Source organism: Rhinopithecus roxellana, chromosome 17 (genome assembly GCF_007565055.1).
Source record: "Rhinopithecus roxellana isolate Shanxi Qingling chromosome 17, ASM756505v1, whole genome shotgun sequence".
Classification (NCBI taxonomy): domain Eukaryota; kingdom Metazoa; phylum Chordata; class Mammalia; order Primates; family Cercopithecidae; genus Rhinopithecus; species Rhinopithecus roxellana.
Genome location: NC_044565.1, coordinates 112,252,142 through 112,274,591, shown reverse-complemented (window position 1 = coordinate 112,274,591; position 22,450 = coordinate 112,252,142). Strand labels below are relative to the sequence as shown.

The 22,450-nt window shown below is 46.4% G+C and overlaps 2 protein-coding genes across 10 annotated transcripts in view; one reads left to right on the top strand and one right to left on the bottom strand.

Moving 5' to 3' along the window:
- GPAT2 (glycerol-3-phosphate acyltransferase 2, mitochondrial) overlaps positions 1-22,450 on the bottom strand; it is a 61,848-nt gene that overhangs the window by 27,410 nt on the left and 11,988 nt on the right. For 6 of the 7 annotated variants that reach the window (XM_030920751.1, XM_010362067.2, XM_030920754.1 and 3 more), the window contains 4 exons: positions 22,100-22,231; positions 21,897-22,017; positions 21,751-21,816; positions 21,455-21,510 (listed from right to left, as the gene is read on the bottom strand). In XM_030920751.1, the coding sequence (XP_030776611.1) occupies positions 21,455-21,510; positions 21,751-21,816; positions 21,897-22,017; positions 22,100-22,231 (375 nt within the window). The remainder of the gene's footprint in view (positions 1-21,454; positions 21,511-21,750; positions 21,817-21,896; positions 22,018-22,099; positions 22,232-22,450) is intronic. The other variant, XM_030920753.1, reaches the window with a different exon arrangement.
- LOC104682167 (fumarylacetoacetate hydrolase domain-containing protein 2A) lies at positions 11,650-22,176 on the top strand. 3 transcript variants are annotated; one of them, XR_004054251.1, is made up of 9 exons: positions 11,650-11,953; positions 12,616-12,866; positions 14,039-14,255; positions 17,991-18,050; positions 18,326-18,488; positions 19,915-20,023; positions 20,157-20,244; positions 20,382-20,524; positions 21,461-22,176. XR_004054251.1 is itself a non-coding variant. In XM_030920757.1 (8 exons), the coding sequence occupies exons 2-8, from the start codon at positions 12,622-12,624 to the stop codon at positions 20,442-20,444; spliced, it is 945 nt and encodes a 314-aa protein (XP_030776617.1). In that variant the 5' UTR covers positions 11,650-11,814; positions 12,616-12,621; the 3' UTR covers positions 20,445-20,617. The 3 variants fall into 3 exon arrangements, 2 of the variants coding, with proteins under 2 accessions (XP_030776617.1, XP_030776616.1); XM_030920757.1 differs by lacking the exon at positions 21,461-22,176 and having other exon boundaries at positions 11,650-11,814; positions 20,382-20,617; XM_030920756.1 differs by lacking the exon at positions 21,461-22,176 and having other exon boundaries at positions 20,382-20,617.

Sequence of the window (22,450 nt, the reverse complement as noted above, 5' to 3'; positions counted from 1 at the left end):
TAGCTGGGATTACAGGCATACACCACCATGCCTGGCTAATTTTTGTATTTTTGGTAGAGACAGGGTTTTGTCATGTTGCCCAGGCTGGTCTCCGAACTCCTTGGCTCAAGTGATCCACCCACCTTGGCCTCCCAAAGTGCTAAGATTACAGGTGTGAACCACTACGCCCAGCCTAGAATTTTTTTGTTTTTTCTTTTCAGATTTTCTATATAGACAAACATGTCATCTGCAAACAGAGAGTATATTTTTTCCTCCTTTCCAATCTGTATACCTTTTATTTCCCTTTCTTGTGTTATCACATTAGCTAAGACTCTGGCACAGTGTTGAAAAAGAGTGGTGAGAGGAGACATGCTTGCTTTGTTCCTGATCTTAGCAGGAAAGCTGTTTCTCACTGTTGGGTACAATGTTAGCTGTAGGATTTTTGCAGATATTCTTTATCAAGTTGAGGAAGTTCCCCTCTAGTACTAGTTTACTGAGTTGTTGTTTTTTTTTTTTTATCATGGGTGTTGTATTTTGTCAAAAGTGATTTCTGCATCTATTAATATAATCATGTGATTTTTCTTCTTTAGCCTGTTGGTGTGATAATTTATATATCTAAATAAGTTTTTAATATTAAACCAGCTTTGCATACCTGGGATAAATCCCTCTTGGTCTTGGTGTATAATTCTTTGTTTACATTGTTAGATTCTACTTGCTAGTATTTTGTTGAGGAATTTTGCATCTGTGTTCATGAGAGATATTGGTCCCATAGTTTTCTTTTCTTATAATGGCTTCGTGTGATTTTGGTACTACAGTAATACTGGCATCTTAGGATGAGTTAGGAAGTATTCTCTCTGCTTCTATTTTCTGGAAGAGACTGTAGAATACTGACATAATTTCTTCCTTGAATTTTTGGTAGAATTCACCAGTGAACGTATCTGGGCCTGGTGCTTTCTGTTGAAAGGTTATTAATTATTGATTTGGTTTCTTTAACACAGATAGACCTGTTCAGATTGTCTTTTTTTTTCTTTTTCTTTTTTCTGAGACAGGCTCTCACTCTGTCGCCCAAGCTGGAGTGCAGTGGTGCAGCCACTCCTCACTGCAGCCTTGACATCCTGTGCTCAAGCAATCCTCCCATCTCCAGCTCCCAAGTAGCTGGGGCAACAGGCATACACCACCATACCCATCACATTTTTTATTTTGTAGAGACAGGATCTCACTGTGTTGCCCAGGCTGGTCTCAAACTCCTGACTTCAAGAGATCCTCCCTCCTCAGCCTCCCAAAGTGCTGGGATTACATGCATGAGCCACCATCTCCCAGCACAGATTGTGTATTTCTTCTTGCATGAGTTTTGACAGAATGTGTATTTCAAGGAATTGTTTCATTTCACCTAGGTTATCAGATTTGTGGGCATCAAGTTTTTCATAATATCCCTTTATGATCCTTTCAATATCCATAAAAGGACATTAGTGATGTCACCCCTTTCATTTTTCATATTAGTAATTTGTGTCTCCTTTTTTTCTTAGCCTGGCTGGAGGCTTATGAGTTTCACCTACCTTCAAATAAACAGGTTTTGATTTTGCTGATTGTCTCTACTGACTTCCTGTTCTCAATTTCATTGAGATGTTTTAGTTTTTATTGTTTACTTTCTTCTGTTTACTTTGGATTTAACTTGTTCTTTTTTCTATTTTCCTAAGGTGGAAGCCTAGATTACTGATCTTTGACATTTCTTCTTTTCTAATATAGAATCTAATAATCACTTTAATTCATTCAATGTTATAAATTTCTCTCTGATCACTGCTTTTGCTACATCCCACACATTTTAATTAGTTGTCTTTTCACTTTCATTAGTTCAAAATCTTGTTTAATTTCCCTAGATTTCTTCTTTGGCCCAGATATTACTTAAAAGAGTATTGTTCAATCTCCAGGTAATTTGATGGTTTCCTGCTGTCTTTATTTTATTGATTTGTAGTTTAATTCTGCTGTGGTCTGAGAACACACAGTATATGACATATATTCTTTAAATTTGTTAAGGTGTGTTTCATAGCCCAAAATGTGGTATCTTGGTGAATGTTCCATGCCAGCTTGAGAAGAATGTGTAATTTTCTGTTATTGGATGAGGTAGTCTGTAGATGGTCATTATATCCAGCTGATTGACGGTGTTGTTGAGTTCGACTATGTTCTTACTGATTTTCTGCCTGCTTGGTCTGCCGATTTCTGATCAATGAGTGTTGAAGTCTTCAACTTTAGTAGTGGATTCACCTGTTTCTCCTTGCAGTTCTGTCAGTTCTTCCCTCACATATTTCTATGCTCTGTTGTTAGGGGCATATACACATTCAGGATTGTTATGTCTTCTTGGAGAATTGACTCCTTTTTCTTATGTAATGTCCCTCTTTATCTCTGGTAACTTTCCTTGCTCTTCAAATCTGCTCTGCCTGAAATTAATGGAGATATTCTGGGGATGTTTTTGATAAGTATTAGTATGGTATATCTTTCACCATCCGTTTAATTTTAATCTAGGTGCATCTTTATATTTAGAACGGGTTTCTTGTAGACTACATATAGTTGTGTCAGATTTTTTAATCTACTCTGGCAATCTCTTTTATTTTATTTTATTTCTTTCTTCCCACCTTTTATTTTACGTTCAAGGGGTACATGTGAAGGTTTATTACTACGTGGGTCAACTGCATGTCACAGGAGTTTGGTGTACTGGCCATTTTGTTACACAAGTAACAAGCAGAGTACGCAATAGGTAGTTTTTCAATCCTCACCCTCCTCCCATCCTCCACCCTTAAGTAGGCCCCGGATGTCTGCTGTTTCCTTCTGTGTGTCCATGTATACTCAGTGTTTAGCTCCCACTTATAAGTGAGAACATTCATTGTTTGGTTTTCTGTTCCTGTGTTAATTCACTTAGGATGATGGCCTCCAGCTCTATCCATGTTGCTGCAAAGGACATTGATTGCATTCTTTTTTTATGGCTCTGTGGTGTTCCATTGTGTATATATAGTCTATCATTGATGGGCATCTAGGTTGAATCCATGTCTTTGCTGTTATGAATAGTGCTGCGATGAACATATGCCTGCATGTGTCTTTATGGTAGAATGGTTTATATCCCTTCGGGTATACACCCAGGAACAGAATTGCTGGGTTGAACGGTAGTTCTGTTTTAAGTTCTTTGATAAATCTTCAGACTACTTTTTACGGTGGCTGAACTAATTTATATTCTGACCAGCAGTGTATAAGCATTCTCTTTTGTTCACAACCTCTACAGCGTGTTACTTTTTGACTTTTTAATAATAGCCATTCTGACTGCTATGAGATGATATCTCATTGTGGTTTTGATATTGAGTATTTTTTCATATACTTGTTGGCTGTGCAGATATCTTTTGAGAAGTGTCTGTGCATGTCCTTTGCCCATTTTTAGTGTGGTTGTTTGCTTTTTCTTTGTTGATTTAGGTTCCTTATAGATTCTAGATATTAAGAGTTCTGTTGGATGCATAGGTTGTAAACATTTTCTTTCATTCTATAGGTTGTGGATTTACCCTGTTGATAGTTTTTTTGCTTTGCAGAATCTCTGTCTTTGTTGGTGTATTTAGCCCATTGGCACTCAAAATGATTATTGACATTGCTAGAGTAATATCTACCATATCTGTTACTGTTTTTTCTATTTGTTGCCTTGTTATTTGTTCCTCTATTTTTGTCTTCCACTCTTTTTTTTTTTTTTTTGCCTTTTGTTATTTTAATTCAGCATTTTATATGACCAAAAAATAAATAAATTGTCTGCATATTTCTGCTAGGGTCTGAATATGTTCCCCCAAAATTCATATGTTGAAATTTAATCACGAATATAAGAAGTGAGGCCCTTAGGAGGTGATGAAGTTATAAAGGTGGAGCCTTCATTAATGGATTAGTGCTTTAATGAAATAGGTGAGAGGGGGCTGTTCATCTTTTCCACCACACAAGGACACAGCAAGAAGGTACCATCTTGGAAACAGGGAGTGAGCCCTTATCAGACACCAAACCTGCTATTGCCTTGGTCTTGGACTTCCCAGCCTCCAGAACTATGAAAAATTAATTTCTCTTATTTATAAATTATGCAGTCTAAAGTATTTTTTATAGCAGCCCAAATGGATGAAGACAATTTCTTTATAACAAATATTTTTCTTCTTATTTTTTTCACTTCTTTTAGTGTTTTCCTTAGATTTGCAATATACGTCTACAACTAATGCAAGTCCATTTTCAAATACCATATACTACTTCATGGGTTGTACCAAGCACCTTATAATAGCAAAATAATCCCAACTCCTGCCTCCTATCTCTTATATCACTACTGTCATTCATTTCACTTATACATAAGCATACTTAAGTATATATGTTTCTGTGGATATATATACACATATATGAATACATAATTGAATATGTTGTTGCTATTATTATTTTGAACACTGTTATCTGTTAGATCAATTCAGAATTTTAAAAAATAACAGTTTCTGTTTTATCTTCACTCATTCCTTCTTCAGTGCTCTCTTTCTTTATATAGATCCAAGTTTCTGACTTGTATGTTTTTCTTTCTCTTTGAAGAACTTCTTTCAATATTTCTTACAAGACACATGTACTGACAATAAATTCCCTCAATTTTTGTTTGTCTGAGAAAGTCTGTATTTCTTCAGTTTTGAGGAATAATTTTGCAGGGTACAGAATTCCAGGTTGTTTATTTTTTCTCTCTCAGGATGTTAAATATTTCACTTCACACTCTTCTTCTTTGCATGGTTTCTGAGGAGAAGGCAGTTGTTATCCTTCTCTTTGCTCCCTGTAGGTAAGGTGGCTTTTTCCTCTGGCTTTTTTCAATAGTTTTGTTTTGTTTTTGTTTGTTTGTTTGTTTGGAACAGAGTCTCACTCTGTCACCAGGCTGCAGTGCAGTGGTACAATCTCAGCTCACTGCCACCTTCACCTCCTGGGTTCAAGCGATTCTCCTGTCTCCGCCTCCCAAGTAGCTGGGATTACAGGTGCCCACCATTGCGTCCAGCCAATTTTTGTGTTTTTAGTAGTGATGAGGTTTTGCCATGTTGGCCAGGCTGGTCTCGAACTCCTGACCTCAAGTGATATATCCACCTTGGCCTCTGATCAAACTGCCTTGGCCTCCAGTAGTGTTTTATTTATATTTGATTTTTCTAGTTTGAATATGCTGTGCCTGGGTGGGTTATTTTTTTAGCATTTATTCCTGGATCTATGGTTTGGTGCCTGATACTAATTTGGTGAAAATCTCTGTCATCTGTTGTTGTTGTTGATTTATTTAAAAGGTGGTGTCTGGCTATGTTGCTCAGGCTGGAACCTTCCACAGGCGTGATCAGCAAGGGAATTTTGACCTGTTCCATTTCTGACCTGGGCCAATTCACCCCTCCTTAGGCAACCTGGTGGTCCCCCATTCCCCAGAAGACACCATACTAATGCCAAACTTAGTGCAGACACCCAGGCGGCATAGTGCACTACAGCCCAGAACTCCTGTACCAACTCAAGCTCTCATCCTGCCTCAGCCTCCTGAGTAGCTGGGACTACAGGTGTGTGCCACCACATCGATTTATTTATTTTTTGAGACACGGTCTCACTCTGTCACCCAGGCTGAAGTGCAGTGGTGCAGTCATGGCTCACTGCAGACTTGACCTCCCAGGCTTACATGATCCTTTCACCTCACCCCACTGAATAGATGGGACCAGAGGTGTGCACCATGCCCAGCTAATTTTTTCATTTTTCTGTAGAGATGGGGTCTCCCTATGTTGCTCAGGCTATGATTGTTTTAAATATTTTTTCTGTTTCTTTCTCTTTGTTTCTATTCTCTGTCTTGCATCCCCATTATGTGTATGTTATTTATTTATTTATTTATTTATTTATTTATTTATTTATTTATTTTTCCTGTCGTTGTTGCACAGTCCTTGAATAGTCCATTTCACTTTTTCAGTCTCTTTCTTCTTTGCTTTTCTGTCCTGGAAGTTTCTATTGATATATCCTCAAGGTTAGAGAGTCTTTCTTCAACCATGTCTGGTATACTCATGGGCCTATCAAAGGCATTTTTCATCACTATAACAGTGTTGCTGATCTCTAGTGGATTTCCATCTCTCTGCTTAACAGGTTCTTGCATGCTGTCTACTTGATTCATTAGAGCCCTTAGCATATGAGTTGTAGTTGTTTTAAATTCCCAGTCTGATAAGTGTAACACTCCTGCCATATCTGAGTCTGGGTCTGATGCTTGCTCTTTTTCTTCAAACTTTGTGTTTTGCCTTTTAGTATGACTTGTAATTTTTTCTTGATATCAGACATGATGTACTGGGTAAGAGGAACTGCAGTTAGTAGGCCCTTTAATAATGTCGTAGTAAGGTGGCAAAGGGCAGAAGAGTAATCACAGTCCTATGATTAAGGCTCAGCCTTTTAGTGATCCCCTGTCTCTGAAATGTTAACTTCACAAGTTCTTCTTGGTTTTCCCCTTTTGGATGGAACAGGACAGCTAGAACTCTGTATATACCTAAAAAAACAAATAAATATTGAACTTTAGCCAATGTATGCATGTTGAAATGTTTGAGGGGGGCAGGGAAAGTGTACTGATGTCTATAACTCACTTTGAAAGTCATCAAAAGACAAGATGGATTGATAGATAGATGGAAGGATAGATAGACATGTGATAAAGCAACTACAGTAAAATATAAATTTTAAGGTCTAGGTGGTGAGTATACAGGTTTTCATTGTACTTTTCTTTTTCAACTCTTTTGTGTGTTTGAAAATTTCATAATACAATGTTCAAAAAGTTAGCCCTACAGCCTAGGGAAATAGGTCAGGGTCAGTAGGATGAAATTTAATGCCAGTGAAGGGCAAGTGGTCTCTTCAGATGCAGATGCTGTTTTGCTTAGGTGAAGAATGAGAAAGTCATTTTCTGCCAGCTGTTCATGTACATAAGGAATGGGCTGCACTCAAATGATGTGCTTCTGTAAGAGACGCTGAATTCATAGACGTTTCCATCATCTCTGGACAAGGAATTGGGCATACTATCCTACTCCAGACCATTCACATCTTCTTAAGGTGAGATATCCCAGTTTCTACGACACTTTGGCAAACGAGTCGTATGAGTCAGGATGGGGGCTGAGTTTTGCTGCAATAACAAAAGACTCCCAAATCTCAGTGTCATCTCCCTCACATTCCACATCCAATGTGAGTTGGCTGTGGCTCGATCCATGTTGTTTTAACTCTGGGACACAAGCTGACAGAGTCTGGTTTTTATTTAGAGCATTCCATCTAGTAGCAGAGGGAAAAGAGACATGACAAACACAGGCTGGCTTTTACAGAAGCCTTGTAAGGGGTCTATGATGCTCCTACCCCCATAGCGTTGGCCAAAACAGTTCTCATGGCAAGGCCATAGTTCAGCTACATGCAAACACCCCATCCTCCAGCAGGAAGAGGCACAGCTGATGATGACCAAGTCATTGAATCTACCCCAAGGAGATTATCAGAATGATCTGAGGTCTAAGAAAGACAAGGGAACTAGGGGAGAGGTGGCAGAGGAATGACACGCTGGTTTTATTCAAACATTTTAGAAAATGCAGGATAAGATGTGCTCTGCACAGCTCCAGGGGCAAGCGGAGGACATTTCTACCAGCTAGGAGTCACAGGCTTCTGGTTGTCACGGGAAGCACATTCTGACAGGAAGGACTACCCAGCCATAGAGAACACCGAGGGCACGTTGTTACCTGGGCTGCTCAATGTGCGCAGGACAGTGGTGACACTTGAAGACAGTGTTGCCCTCCACTCTCCCCCTCCCCATAAAGTACTGGGCCCAGCCGCCCACACAGCAGTGAGCTCCCTGTCCCTGAAAAAATGTAAGCAGACCCTGGGTGCTCCTGGACAGAGGGCTGTGGATGGAGTCCCTGCATCGCAGGGTGAAGCAAGACCACAGCAAGCCAGAGGAGGGTGTGTCTAGCCCAGGGTACACGCAGGACAGAGCACCTGAGAGGGAGGCTGTGCTCCTTCTTGCTAACATGTGCCCCTCTCAAACTGCCAGGACAACAAAATCACATAATAAGGTTGCTAAGATCTACAGAAAGAATCTTCTATCCATGAAATTGTGAAGAAGGAAAAAGAAATTTGTGCCAGTTTTGCTGTCGCACCTCAAAAGGGCAAAGTTAAGGCTACAGTGTGTGAGAAGTGCTTGGGTAGGGTGGAAAAAGCATGAGATTTGTGAGTGGAAGATGTCAACAGAAACGTATTCTGATTGACAGCAACCGTGTAGCACCAGATTAGCTTCATCTGGATTAACTTTGATCACTGGCAGGTATGTGTAGGAAAAGACATGGCTGATGTAGGGTTTGGCACTATGGCAGTCTCATGCATCCAGTGGGGGTCTTTGAAGACATCCCCCAAGGATACTCTATCCAAAGGAAATAATTCCTCATGTACTCATTTTTAAACGACCTTTCTCACTCTGAATAATTATCTTGATCTAGATCCATGCTGCATCAACAATGTGTCCCTTTTTATTGCTGAGAAGCCTTCCCTAGTGTGGCCACACAGTGTTTACACATTCACCTGTTATTGGAAAACCAGGTGGTTTCCAGTTTGGAGACTTTACAAAAGGCCTGCTGGGAACATTTCTGTATACATCTTTGCATGAGCATATTTTTTTATTTCTCATGTAATTACTATCAAACAAAAATATAAATCTGGATTCTGTAAAAAGAGAATTTATTAAAAAGGATTGTTGTGGGGTGTGGGGGGGACTATTACAGTAGGGAAACGGTCTGACGATATGATCCTCAAGTGTCTCCGAGGTTAGGCAAAGGGCTGATCTTGTATAGGGAGGCGTCAACGTGGCTACAGAGAACTATTATGGGAAAGTGGGCTGAGCAAGAGGGTCACCATCGAGTAGGTTGTACCCTGCGGACAGCCTGTTCTCAGGAGGGACCCTCAGGAGGGCTGTGGGTTGGCAGAGGCTGCGGTTGGGCCAAAGCTCGGGGGCTTGGAGGAGAGAATCTGAACCAAAGTTTAGTCACAGGTATTTTGTTCTTATTGATCTGTGGGGACAAGCAGTCCAGTTAATCATTTATGATGCCAAGACTGGGAATTTAGAGGGTCTGTGTCTGGCCTGGTCATAGATAAACAAGGGAGCATCTGGGAGGCTCATCCAAGTTATATGGGAAGTCACTGGCTCTCTCCAGTAGGGTGTTTTCTGGAACAAAAGAGTGGAGGGACTCCTTAACCTTCACTATTTCTAGGAGCAAAGGGCTAAGATAAAATTCAGTACTGTCAAGAGTCAGGATTGAAATGGCTAAATCATACGGTAGGTGTATGTTTAACTCTCTTCATACACTGCCAAATGGTTTTCGATCCTGGTGGTACTATTTTATAATCCCATTAGCAGTGTACAGGAATCCCAGGTCCTCCACATTCTTGCCAATACTTTTTATAATCAGTCTTCTTTGTCCATTCTCGTAGGTATAGGTGTGAGAAGGTGTCACATTGTGCTGTAGTTGCATGTCCTTAATGATTAATGATGTTGAGCATCTTTCCACGTCCTAATTTTCTATCTGTGTTATCTTCTTTGGTGAACTGTCTGTTCAAATATTTTGTCCATTTAAAAAACTGAATTGTTGGATTTTATCGATTGATTTTTAAGTGTTCTTTCTATATTCTGGATACAAGTCTTTTATCAAATACAGCCTTTGCACATATTTTCTTCCAGGCTGCACCTTAGCTTTTCAGAAAGCCTTTGGGAGCCATGGCTTAGTGAAACGCTTGTGCCAGGTTCTCCTCAGCACATCCCCCTGATCACAGCCACCCCCATAGGTTCCATTTCTTTCTTTCTTTCTTTCTTTCTCTCTTTCTTTTCTTTTCTTTTCTTTTCTTTTCCTTTCTTTTCTTTTCTTTTCTTTTCTTTTCTTTTCTTTTCCTTTCCTTTCCTTTCCTTTCCTTTCTTTTCTTTTCTTTTCTTTTCTTTTCTTTTCTTTTCTTTTCTTTTCTTTTCTTTTCTTTTCTTTTCTTTTCTTTTCTTTTCTTTTCTTTTCTTTTCTTTTCTTTCTTTTCTTTTCTTTTCTTTCTTTTTTTCTTTTTTTGAGACGGAGTCTCGGTCTGTCGCCCAGGCTGGAGTGCAGTGGCATGATCTGGGCTCACTGCAAGCTCCACCTCCCGGGTTTACAGCATTCTCCTGCCTCAGCCTCCCGAGTAGCTGGGACTACAGGCGCCCGCCACCTCGCCCGGCTAATTTTTTGTATTTTTTAGTAGAGACGGGGTTTCACCGCGTTAGCCAGGATGGTCTCGATCTCCTGATCTCGTGATCTGCCCGTCTCGGCCTCCCAAAGTGCTGGGATTACAGGCTTGAGCCACCGCGCCCGGCCCTTTTTTTTATTATTTTTAGTAGAGACGGGGTCTCACCGTGTTAGCCAGGATGGTCTCTATCTCCTGACCTCGTCATCTGCCCGCCTCGGCCTCCCAAAGTGCTGGGATTACAGGCGTGAGCCACCGCGCCCAGACATAGGTTCCATTTCTGTATCTGTGGTTACCTTCTGCAAGCTAGGCTGAAGTCCCAAGCTCCAGACCCATGGCTCCGACTGCCCACCGTTCAATGCCCTTTGGACGTCCCATGCAAATTGGAGCTCACCATCCTCTCCCCAGACCTGCTGCTCCTCCAGAAGCCCTGTCTCCATGAACAGCCCTGCACCTACCGGGCTAGAGACCCAGGAGTCGGCCTCGTACCTCCTTCCTTCTCACTTCCACCTCCTGTCATCCAAAGCTGTCAGTTCTTCCTCCTGAACATCTCTAGACACTCACCTTCTCCGCCACCCACCACAGCACCATTGTTCTCACCTGCACCACCCACCCAGACACCTTTCCTTAGACGGGTGGCCAGAGAAAAATTTCTCCAATAGAAGTCGGGCCATGGCACGCCAGTGAGGACCTTCCAGCGGTCTCCTGTGCACTTACACAAGGTCCAGACTCCTTCGTGCGGCAAGTCAAGCTCTTGACGATCCGGTCCTTGAGTAATGTGGGGGCCTCTTGCCCAGAGCCCCTCACATTCTTCAAAGACGGCAGCTGAAGAGCTGAGCTGTGGCTGTCTGTGGAGTTCAGCCGCCGCTCCCTGCACGCCCGCCCCCTGCAGGGGACGGGGCCCCGTTTCCCCACTTCCCCACCTGCGCCCAGCGGTGCTGCTGAGTGGCTGCGAAACGCCGGGCTTTGGGGTCAGGAACACCAGCTCCACTGCTCACCGCCTGTCACTCTGGAAAAACAGCTCTGGCGCCAGGCTCCCCGTAGGTAAAACGGGGGCAGTCATCCCTCCCCTCCTCAACCACACCCGTCAGAATAAGAAGCCACAAATCATTCTCTGCCACCCAGCAACTGCCTCGGTCTCCTCCACCACTTTCCCCACCGATGGGAAGACGGGAACGGCGTCAGGCCCAGAACAGGGACAGACTGGATGAGGCCAGCGAAGAGCACAGGGACAAACGTTCGGGCAGCGCCCACTCTCGGGCTCGGGCAAGTACAGAGTCGCTCCGAGAGCCACCGTCTCCAGAAGATGCGGCAGGCGCCGGGCTGTGCCTGGAGCCGGAACACCCCGGAGCCGCCCGCCCCGCAACGGGCCCGCGCTTCTGGGATTGGCGCCCTGCTGGAGGCCACTGCCTGTGACGTCATCGGACGCGCCCGCTTCTCTCTGGAGTACGCGCCCAGCGGCCCTGGGTTCGCCGCGGCTGTAGTTCCCCGGCTGGCTGCGGTCACTGGTGCCAGTGCTCAGGCGCCCGCCGCCCTTGACCTCCGGCCCCGCGAGCCCTAACTCAGCGCAGGAGGACCGGCCTCCGCCGCCAGGTAGGACGAGCCTGGCTGGGTCAGGCCGGAAGGGTGTCCGTGGCGCGGGTCTCCCGCGGAGCGCAGAACTGGGACCTGACCCCCAGCCGCTTCTGACCACACCGACGGGGGGACCTTTCTGAGCCTCACTAACTGCGGGGTAAGGAGATGGGCATGTGGGAGATTGGGGAACCGGCATGGGTTCCAGGCGAGTGGACGGTGGTTTGGGATCCGACGTGCACACCCATGTCTCAGGCTTTGTTTGATGGAGGCTGCTTTTTCCACCTCATGTCGCCGCCCCTTTGCTTACGGACTCTTGCAGAGTTGGACTGAGCTCTGGCCGTGTGACATAGTGGTTGTTGCAGAAACCCCAGGGCCACTTTCTGACTGGTACCTTGGGCACCTGACGTCATCCCTTCGAGTCTCAGTGTCCCCTTCTGTAAAGGGAGGGCGCGCTACCCGAGGGGACCGCTGTAAGGTTGGAATGAACCTGCATGTGTGTGTCACGTGGGAAGGGAACGGTCAGTGGGGCCTGGGGTTCTCTTGGAGCGCTGGTAACCAGCCTTGTCCCTGAGGCAACAGCCAGAGGGCGCCTCTAGTTTCACCTTATGAAGTATAGCAGGGTAAAATACAAGCCTGGACCACTTCCCATGTGGTATGCAGGGAACCAGGGTAAAATACAAGCCTGGACCACTTCCCGTGTGGTATGCAGGGAATGGCTGATGGGGCAAAGGGCCTTGGGCTATAGTCCTAGGAATTTCAGGGATCCTGATGATGGCTCTGGGATCCTCCGTCTCCTGGATCCTGCGTTTTTCTCTGCAGGCTCTGATGCTGGTGTCTGGTAGAAGAAGGTTGCTCACAGCTCTGCTGCAGGCTCAGAAGTGGCCCTTTCAACCCTCCAGAGACATGAGACTAGTACAGTTCCAGGCACCCCACCTGGTGGGGCCTCACTTGGGCCTGGAAACAGGGAATGGTGGAGGGGTTATCAACCTCAATGCCTTTGACCCCACACTCCCGAAGACGATGACACAGTTCCTAGAGCAGGGAGAGGCCACCCTCTCAGTGGCAAGAAGGTAAGTAAGTGGGCAGCATCGCCCTGAAGCAGCTGCCCTGGTCCCCCCGCACCCTCCCACTGCATTCCTGTTCTGGGAAACAGCACCAGCAGGTAGCTCTTTGGCAAGGGAGCAGAGTAACCCCACCTTTTATTTCTCACCTGTTCTCTTAAAAGATCCTTAGAAATCTTACGTAATAACATCTTCAGTTTTCAGAGGAGAAAACTGAGGCCTAGGGGAGGTGATTAACAATTTCAAGGCCATACATTTGGTGCTGGAACCAGGACTCTCTACTTCATCACACTGCCTCCTCCAGGAAGGAAGTCCTGGACTGACTGACGGGTCTGGGCCAGGGGGTCCTAAAAGGCATCTTATGCAGCCGGGGGAGTGATATAGGCTCCCAGCTCCTACAAGGAGAGAGGACTGCAGGGAGGTTTTCTACAAGACAGTTCCTGGGTTTGGACTAGATTAGGTGAGAGCGTCCCTGAAGCCTGGACCCCTACAGAATCTGGTCTAAGGAGCTGATGAACAATAAATTAAAAACACGTTAAGATGTTGTTTTCATCTATTAAAATGGGAAAAAATACAAATGTTTCACGGCTCACAGTATTAACAGTATGTTCCCATATTGCCATATTCCGCAAAGATTAGAAACCTCCATGTGCCTCATTAGGGACTTGGGTATATCTCTATACAGCAGTAACAGGCAGCCACAAGCAATAAAGAGGACGCCCTCTGTGTATTGTTCCATATTGTTAAGGAGAGATCTCCAAAAGCAGTTGTTTTTGTCAAAAGTGTAAAGATTGGTGCTGTCATGTGCGTACAAAAGGCTGGGAGAAGAATATCCATAGAGTAGCTGCGAAGAGCCAGGGGAACAGGGGAACCAGAAGGGGAACGGGAGACCTTTCTGTGTATTCAAACTGCAGACCTTTCTGTGTATTCCAGTTTGTATCTTTTACATGGATATGAGTTACCTAAGCGGGAGAGGAAATCAAGACTCGAAAAATAAAAGCCCTGCTCTGATATCAAAGGACAATAGCTCGGCTTGATTTTCATACTGACTCTGATGGTTGATAGAGCTAGGAACTATATTTCAAAAAGCAAAACCTATAGCTGCTGCAGGATCTGCCCAGCCTGCCGGGGTTGCTGATCTGTTCCCAGCCAGACCCTCTCACCTGTTGTGGTCTCTACAGAGCCTTGGCTGCCCAGTTGCCAGTCCTGCCACGGTCGGAGGTAACCTTCCTGGCTCCAGTCACACGGCCAGATAAGGTGGTGTGTGTGGGCATGAATTATGTGGACCACTGCAAAGAACAGAACGTGCCCGTGCCCAAGGAGCCCATCATCTTCAGCAAGTTTGCCAGCTCCATCGTGGGGCCCTATGATGAGGTGGTCCTCCCACCAGAGAGCCAGGTCAGTGCCTCCCCACGCCCTCCCTAGTCAGTGGGCCATCGCAAGGGCGTTCTGAGCTCGGTACTCAGCCTGCTGGAGCCAGCTCTTGCTCAATAGTGCATTCAGCAGAAACTAGGGGATTATACGCTCAGTCATAACGGTGGCCTTGGAAAAAAAAAGTTAATGTGCATGTTTTCCTGATTACAAAAGCGATACACCTTCACTGTAGGTAAAATGGAGACAAACATTTAAAAATTACGTCACCCATAATCCCATGCCCAGGGCTTCCAATATTAGTGTTTTTCTGTCTATCTTCCCAGTGTTCTCCACTCCTGTATATGTTTATACTGTACATACACTTCTCTTTTACTTAAGACTCCATCAGGAGCATTTTCTCGTGACATTAAATATTCTCCGTGACATATTTAGGGTACCATGGAGTTTGTTATATAGGTTAGTTTACTCCCGATTACCTTATTGCTGGATACTGTTTCTAGTTTTCAGCTTCTATAAATAAATGTTGCAATAGACATCCTTATGTAGAAAAGGCTTTGCATGTCCATTAATACATTATTATTTCCTTTGAATAAACCCTTAGAATTTAAATATGTCAGAGTATAGGCAGTATTTCAAAACTTTTGAAAAATTCTGCCAACTGGCCTTTTAAAAGATCGTAAAAGCAACTCACACATCCACTAGTAGTGTATATACCCTTATTAACACTGGTTACTTTTTCTCTCTGATTTTTGTTTTAGAAATGTCTTGGAAATTTTAGAAAAGCTGGGAAAGTAATACAGTGAACGTCCAGATAACTTTTCCACCTTATTTCATTGTAAACATTTGGCTATATTTCCTTTTTCTCCCTGGCCTTCTCCCTGCCCTCCACATGGCAAACGTACACTTTTTTTTTTTTTTTTTTGCAGGGGGTGGGGTGAAGGAGACCTTTTAAAATACATTGGGAATATTAAGACAATTTAGTCAGAAAAACTTAAGTAGGCATCTCCTAAGAATAAAGACAGTGGCTTGCATGACCATCCCACCATTATCACTACCAAGAAAATTAACTTGAATAATATTTAATATAAAATCCAGTTGCCCTAATTCCCAATCAGAAGTACTGCTGACTGCCCCAAAGGTAACTTTTAATTTGCTTACTTTTTTTATTGCTCCTTGATCAACCAAGGCCACACACTGTATTCAGTTTTATCTCTTTAGTGGTTTCAATCTAGGACAGGGTTCCGTAGACCTTTTCTTAAAGGGCTGTGTTGGTCTGTTCTCACACTGCTGATAGACATACCTGAGACTGGGCAATTTACAAAAAAAAAAAAGGTTTAATTAGACTTACACTTCCACGTGGCTAGGGAAGCCTCAAAATCATGGCAGAAGGCAAAGAGGAGCAAGTCACATCTTACATGGATAGCAGCAGGCAGAAAAGAGCTTGTGCAGAGAGACTCCCATTTTTAAAACCGTCAGATCTCGTGAGACCCATTCACTGTCATGAGAACAGCGCAGGAAAGACCCGCCCCCAGGATTCAGTCATCTCCCACTGGGCCCTCCCCCAACATGTTGGAATTATGGGAGCTACAAGATGAGATTTGGGTAGGGACACAGCTAAACCATATCAAGGGCCAATTAGTAAATATTAGGCTTTGAGTGTCAGATGGTCTCTTTTGCAGCAATTCAACTCTGCTGTTGTAGTGTGACAACCACCAGGGACGATACAGAAATGAATGGTGGGTTTCCAATCAAACTGTTATAGGAGATGGTGAGCTGGCCATAGTTTGCCAACTCCTGATCTCAAACACGCTCCCTGCCCTTTCCTTGAAGAATCCAGTTGTCTCATAGCATGTTTCACACCCTGGGTTTGTCTGGTTGTTTCTTCATGATTAGTGTCAGCGTAAGCATTTTTATCAAGAGGTCTACAAAGATGTTACAGATTTCCCATTGCATCCCACTGGGAGGTTCATGTCAGTGGTCCCAGAATTTGACCACTTGGTTTAGCTGACATTCACTAGGTCCCTCCATTGTGAAGATGCATTTCTATTTTTGTAATTAATAAGCAGTCTGTGAGTGGTAGTTTGAGATCACATAACTATCTTACTGCCCCGTAGCTTCTCATCCAGCGATCCTGTAGTCATCCTGACTGAATCCATTATTGCATTGGGGGTTAGAGAAAAATGACCTTTTTTTTTTTTTTTTTTTTTTTTTTTTTTTGAGACAGAGTCTCGCTCTGTTGTGCAGGTTGGAGTGCAGTGGCATGATCTCAGCTCACTGCAACCTCTGCCTCCTGGGTTCAAGTGATTCTCCTGCCTTGGCATCTCGAGTAGCTGGGATTACAGGTGTGTACCACCACACCTGGCTAATTTTTGTATTTTTAGTAGAGACAGTGTTTCACCATGTTGGCCAGGCTGGTCTTGAACTCCTCACCTCAGGTGATCCACCCGCCTCGGCCTCCCGCAGTGCAGGGATTACAGCCGTGAGCCACCACGCCCGGCCAAGATCAATGACTCTTCTCAATCATGCTTTCTGTTTTTATTGGCTGGCATTCTTCTATGAAGAAAAGCTGCCTCTCCTCTTTTTATTCCTGTGTCTTCAGTATCACTGTGAATTCATGATTTTTGTTTTTACTCAATTGTTTGTAATTCGTCATTTACATTCTTTAGGTGACTTCAGTTTGGCCAGTGAGGGGCCTTCAAGTTGACTCCATTCCCGTCACTTTTTGTATATCCTAGCTTTTTGACCAAGATGTTCTAGGCTTATCATGTACTGTCTTGGACCTGGAATTAGCCATTTCCCCGAGGAACCTGGTGCTTCTTCTTTTTTTTTTTTTTTTTTTGAGGCGGAGTTTCGCTCTGTTGCCCAGGCTGGAGTGCAGTGGTGGGATCTCAGCTCACTGCAAGCTCCGCCTCCCGGGTTCACGCCATTCTCCTGCCTCAGCCTCCCAAGTAGCTGGGACTACAGGCGCCCGCCACCACGCCCAGCTAGTTTTTTGTATTTTTTGGTAGAGATGGGGTTTCACCGTGTTAGCCAGGATGGTCTCGATCTCCTGACTTCGTGATCCGCCCGTCTCGGCCTCCCAAAGTGCTGGGATTACAGGCTTGAGCCACTGCGCCTGGCCCCGGTGCTTCTTAATGGGGAGTGGTATTAGAGACCAACATCTAGGTGTCAGGTGTACTCATACCAACTGGTTATCATCAGAAAGAGCTGCCAATTTTAAAGGCCAAATTATATCTATTTTGTAGTTGTATTTTATGGATTATGGGAGAGGCTGAGCATATTTTCATGTTGTCTGGCCATGTCCATTACCTATTTGTGAATTGCTTACTCAAGTCCTTTGTGGGGTCAATCTTTTTCTTACTAAAGTGAGTTAATAACATTACAGCATTTAGAATAGTGCCTGACACACAGGAAGGTTATGTATTGCTAGAGGATATTACTTCGTATTTATTCTTTGTTAAAAGTATCCAGAGTAACTTTTAAACTCAGTGCGCTGGACACGTTCCTCTTCTGCAGTCACAGTGGGGAGAGGACCTGTGCCTGCATCCCGTGATGCTCTCTGCCACTGCCCAAAATGTATGAGTCTACAAGCCACACCTCCCTTGTCATTCACTTGGCTCTGCTTCGTGGTGATGGCAAACGTGCTGGCACCCAAGCCCTAATGACAAAGGTCCACGCCCTTCAGCACCGTGTGCAGCCTCAGCATGGACAGTGGGCCCCGAAGCCACTGCAGCTCACTGTTCCTCTCCCACCCTACAGGAAGTAGATTGGGAAGTGGAGCTGGCCGTGGTCATTGGAAAGAAAGGCAAGCACATCAAGGTGAGGTGGAAAGTTGGGCTCCCAGGCCAGAGTGTAGCAGAGGCCCCAGCTCCTGCCTCTCCCAGTGCTGACCTCGCTCACCAACACACAGTGCCAGCTGTCCCTGACCCTGGGAAGCGGTCAGCCTCCTTGCTCCCTGACACTGCCTTGCCCTTCACCCACCTTTGGCTGGCTCTGGCCATTAACACGGGATAACAGCTTAGAGATCCTTTGCCATAGGTGTTGGTGTCACCCATGATCTAACCTCCTGTATGGCCACATCCCCTGCCCCATAGGCCACAGATGCCATGGCCCACGTGGCCGGCTTCACTGTGGCTCATGACGTGAGTGCTCGTGACTGGCAAATGAGACGCAATGGGAAACAGTGGCTGCTGGGGAAAACCTTCGACACCTTCTGCCCTCTGGGCCCTGCCTTGGTGACCAAGGACAGTGTAGCAGGTAGGTCCCTGGTCCCTGCCCCCTTATACCTACCATTGCACAGATGAACAGTGCTCCAGGGAGGAGCGTGGGTTCAGGTACATGCGGCACCTGCCCTCCCTGGCCACCCTTTCACTGCTGACTCCACACAGGGCAAGTCTCTTATCCTCAGCCATGAGTTCTCCCATGGGCTTCCTTCCCAAGGTCCCTAGAGGGAACACAACTGCAGAGGATGTGAAACTGCATGAAGTAAATGACAAACAACACTGAGCTGATGGGTGGATCAGGCTTCCCGTGGCTGCCACCATCTGAAACAATCTAAGTTGAGCATCATGGAGCATAGTTATCACAAGGCCCTGGCATCTTCCACAGTACAGGAGACGACAGCCAGTGTGACTCACCCAGCCATTGTGGAAACAGAACAGCACTGACCACACACAGTGAGGAGACAGCGCCAGGACGGGGGCAGTGCCCCAGAGGGCAGAGCGCAGCCTCTTAACACAGCCGCCCACAACTGTGGTGGAGGTGGTGCACGGGGGGGTGTCCATGTGGGCCAGCCATGCCAGGATGCCAAAGACCCCATTATCTCACAGCACCCCATGCAGAGTCCGCAGGAAAGTTAAATTGTGTTTCAGCTGCTCTACTTAAGGGGAGTAGAACACTAAGACCACCACCAACAGTTGAAAGTGCTGGTTAGCCAGGATATTCTTACACTAATCCATCCCCTGCCAGCATCCAGTACATGAGGCCTCACTCTCCTGGCTAGAACCATTACCTCACTGCTTTGTAGATGCTAAGTCTTTTTTTTTTTTTCTTTTGGAATGGTCTTACTGTGTCATCCAGGCTGGAGTGCAGTGGCCCAATCTCAGCTCACTGAAGCCTCAATATCCAGGGTTCAAGCGATCCTCCCACCTCAGCCTCCTGAGTAGCTGGGACTACAGGCATGCATCACCACATCTGCCTGTTTTTATTATTTTTTATAGAGACAAGCACTCACTGCGTTCCCCAGGCTGGTTTTGAACTCCTGAGCTTAATCAGTTCTCACATGCCTTGGCCTCCCAGAGTGCTGTAATTACAGGCATGAGCACCAGGCTTGGCCCTGCCCAGGCGGCATTTTTGTATCTACAGGTGTCATCCTATGCTGTAGACAGATGCCCTTTTTTTTCAAGGCAAAAACCCGAGCCATTTTTCTCTCCCTCTTCAGAGTCTGGAACATCCTCTCAACTCATCCCTGTGACTACTGCCTGGTGCTCTTGGTGGGGATGCAGGGAGGCCTGAAAAGGCCAATGTCTATACTGAAAGTTCTAACGTAGAGCACTGAGTCAATGTGGGCACAAAGCCCTTTCACCTGGCAAGTCACAAAGCTCCGCTACGGTTGTGTTTGTGAAATACTGGGGGGTTTGAGGGGGAAAAGGGATAACCCCAAGGTACCATCTTTGCATTTCAGATCCACACAACTTAAAGATCTGCTGCCGAGTGAACGGGGAAGTAGTCCAGAGCAGCAACACCAACCAGATGGTATTCAAGACGGAGGACCTGATAGCCTGGGTCTCCCAGTGAGTGCCAGGGCCTGTCCTGCCAGTCCCACTCCATCCACCCACATGTGGAGGCTGAGCTGAGCCCTCCACCCTTGGCTGTGGCCACCTCAGCCAGCCCCTGGTCTCACCGGGTCCTTTTGCTTTGCTCCAGGTTTGTCACCTTTTACCCAGGGGATGTCATCCTGACTGGGACCCCCCCAGGTGTCGGTGTATTCAGGAAACCTCCTGTGTTTCTCAAGGTAGGTTAGCGAAAAGGAAAGAGAGCAAGGGCCCGAAGGCCTGGCAGGCTTGGCTCAGACTTGAGAAGTACAGGCTTGTGTGGATGTGCGTGTGTCTGACGGAAGGGCTGACACCCTCATGGCCTGCTCTGTTGCAGAAGGGGGATGAAGTCCAGTGTGAGATTGAAGAACTAGGTGTCATCATCAACAAGGTGGTGTGATGGCTCCTGCACAGGCCCTGGACATAGGATGGGGGCATCTGCTCCCACTCAGCCTAGCCCAGGGAAAGGCCCAGTGACAGGTATGGGCAGGTGCCAGCCCTGCAAGCCGCCTCTTCTGGGTAGAGGGAGAAGGACAGAGCTCTCTTCAATAAATTTGTCAGGCCAGAGCAGCAGCTTGGCTTCTGCTGTTTGTCTTCTTTTGGGCTTTGTTTCATGGGACAAGTCGGGGCATTTTGTGGGACTGGGGAAGAAGAGAGCAAATACACACGCATATGCCAAAAAGATACTCCTGGGCTTGGGAAAAGACAACCTGTCTGGTCCCCTTGTTTATCACATCAAGGGAGGGAGAAAGCAAGAGATGGCAAGGGACAATCAAGCCTCAATGATTATATTTATAGACCAGCTAAGGGTTTGCAGCCTCCTCTCCGTCTTGCGTCTTCTGGCTCTAGGACACAGCTGTGTTGTGTGGCTGAGAAGTCTCGGCACAGGCTCCTTCTCACAGTTCTAGCTACAAATGAATTGCCGGATGAACTGTTCTAGTTTTTCCTGATTCTCCCGGCTGGCAAAAGTAGGGGACAGGTGGAGCCTGGGGCCTGCAGGGCTCGGCATCTGCTGCAGAACCTGGGCCATGAAAGATGGGCCATGAGTACCCTCAACACAGAGACTGTGTCCACCGGGCCCAGGGCCAAGCCTGTCCCCCAGAAACCTGCCGTGAGACCTCTGGCCCCTTCGACCTCAGTGTTTGTGCAAAAGCTGCCTCAAAGCAGCCCTAATACCCCACCTAGAAGGATGAACCAGTGATTTGGGAGACCAAGAGGCAGGAAACCATCCCATCTTCTCCAACCCATCACCACGTCTGTTGCTGGAAGACACCAAGTAAATCCCAGGGTCTTAATGAGACACCATCAGGCCAGCCCTGTGGGGTGATGGGCACATAGCTGGGTTTCCCTGAGCCACGCTATCGGGGTGGGAACAGGGGGACAGAAGATGGTGACACAGGCTCCTCTCACCCCTAGGTCTCTGAAGGTCCAGATAGCACTGATGGCGAGCTTTGGGTCCGCACACTCTGGAGAGGAGAGAGAGGTGAAGGCTCTAGGTAGGGAGGACAGGGAGCCATTGGGCACAGGATTCTCTCCTCCTGTGTAAAGCAGCAGCCCAGGGAGGGATAGAGCTCAGACTGGACAGAAGACCCTCTGAACTCTGCAGCGCTCCTTCTAGAGTTGGGTTGTCACTGTCCGGCAGGGGGCAGCAACCACCAGCAAACACCCCTGCCTCCAGGAGCCTGGGCTGACTGGCTGGGACTCACCAAAGATCCCTTCTTCCTGGGCGGTGGCCTGGAGGAACTGGAACAGCTGCTCTGTGTAGCCCGACTCTGCAGAAAAGAGAAGACCTAGACCTGGCGCCCTACACCGACAGCCTGCCTCGAGGACTGCAAGGGAACAAGGGCCTCACCAGTATCGGGCAGCTGGCCCTGGTGGAGGAAGGCGGCAGCCTGTGCAAAGGCCTTGAGCAGTGGGCTGAGCAGGCGGCAGAGGAAGAGAAAGAAGTCTGGGCAGTGTGACTGCTGGCTGAGCTGGGGGGGACAGGCCGGGGTGAGCGCAGCTCCCCACCACCTCCCTACCACCTCCCTCCAGGGGCAGCTTCTTGAAACACACCCTGAAGTACCGGCCCTCGGCCTCTTCAAAGTCATCACTGTCACTATCAGTAAAGTCCCCACTCGGTTTCCACAGCAGCTTCCTGCTCAGTCGCTGTCGCCCTGTGTCACAGGCTGACCGGGAGCCTGGGGTCTAGGGGCCATGGAGCCATAGTTTTCTGACAGGCTGGCCAGGGATCAACCCTATACCCCCAGACCAGGTACATGCTGGTGAATCCAGTAAAAGCAGACCCAGAGACCCAAGAGGATGGCGAGAGCCATGCCACAGCACCTGCTGGGCCAACTTGCAGAGTGGGAGGAAGTGAACTCCCACCCTCAAGGGCAGTGGCCGTGTTGCCAAGAAATGTGGGGA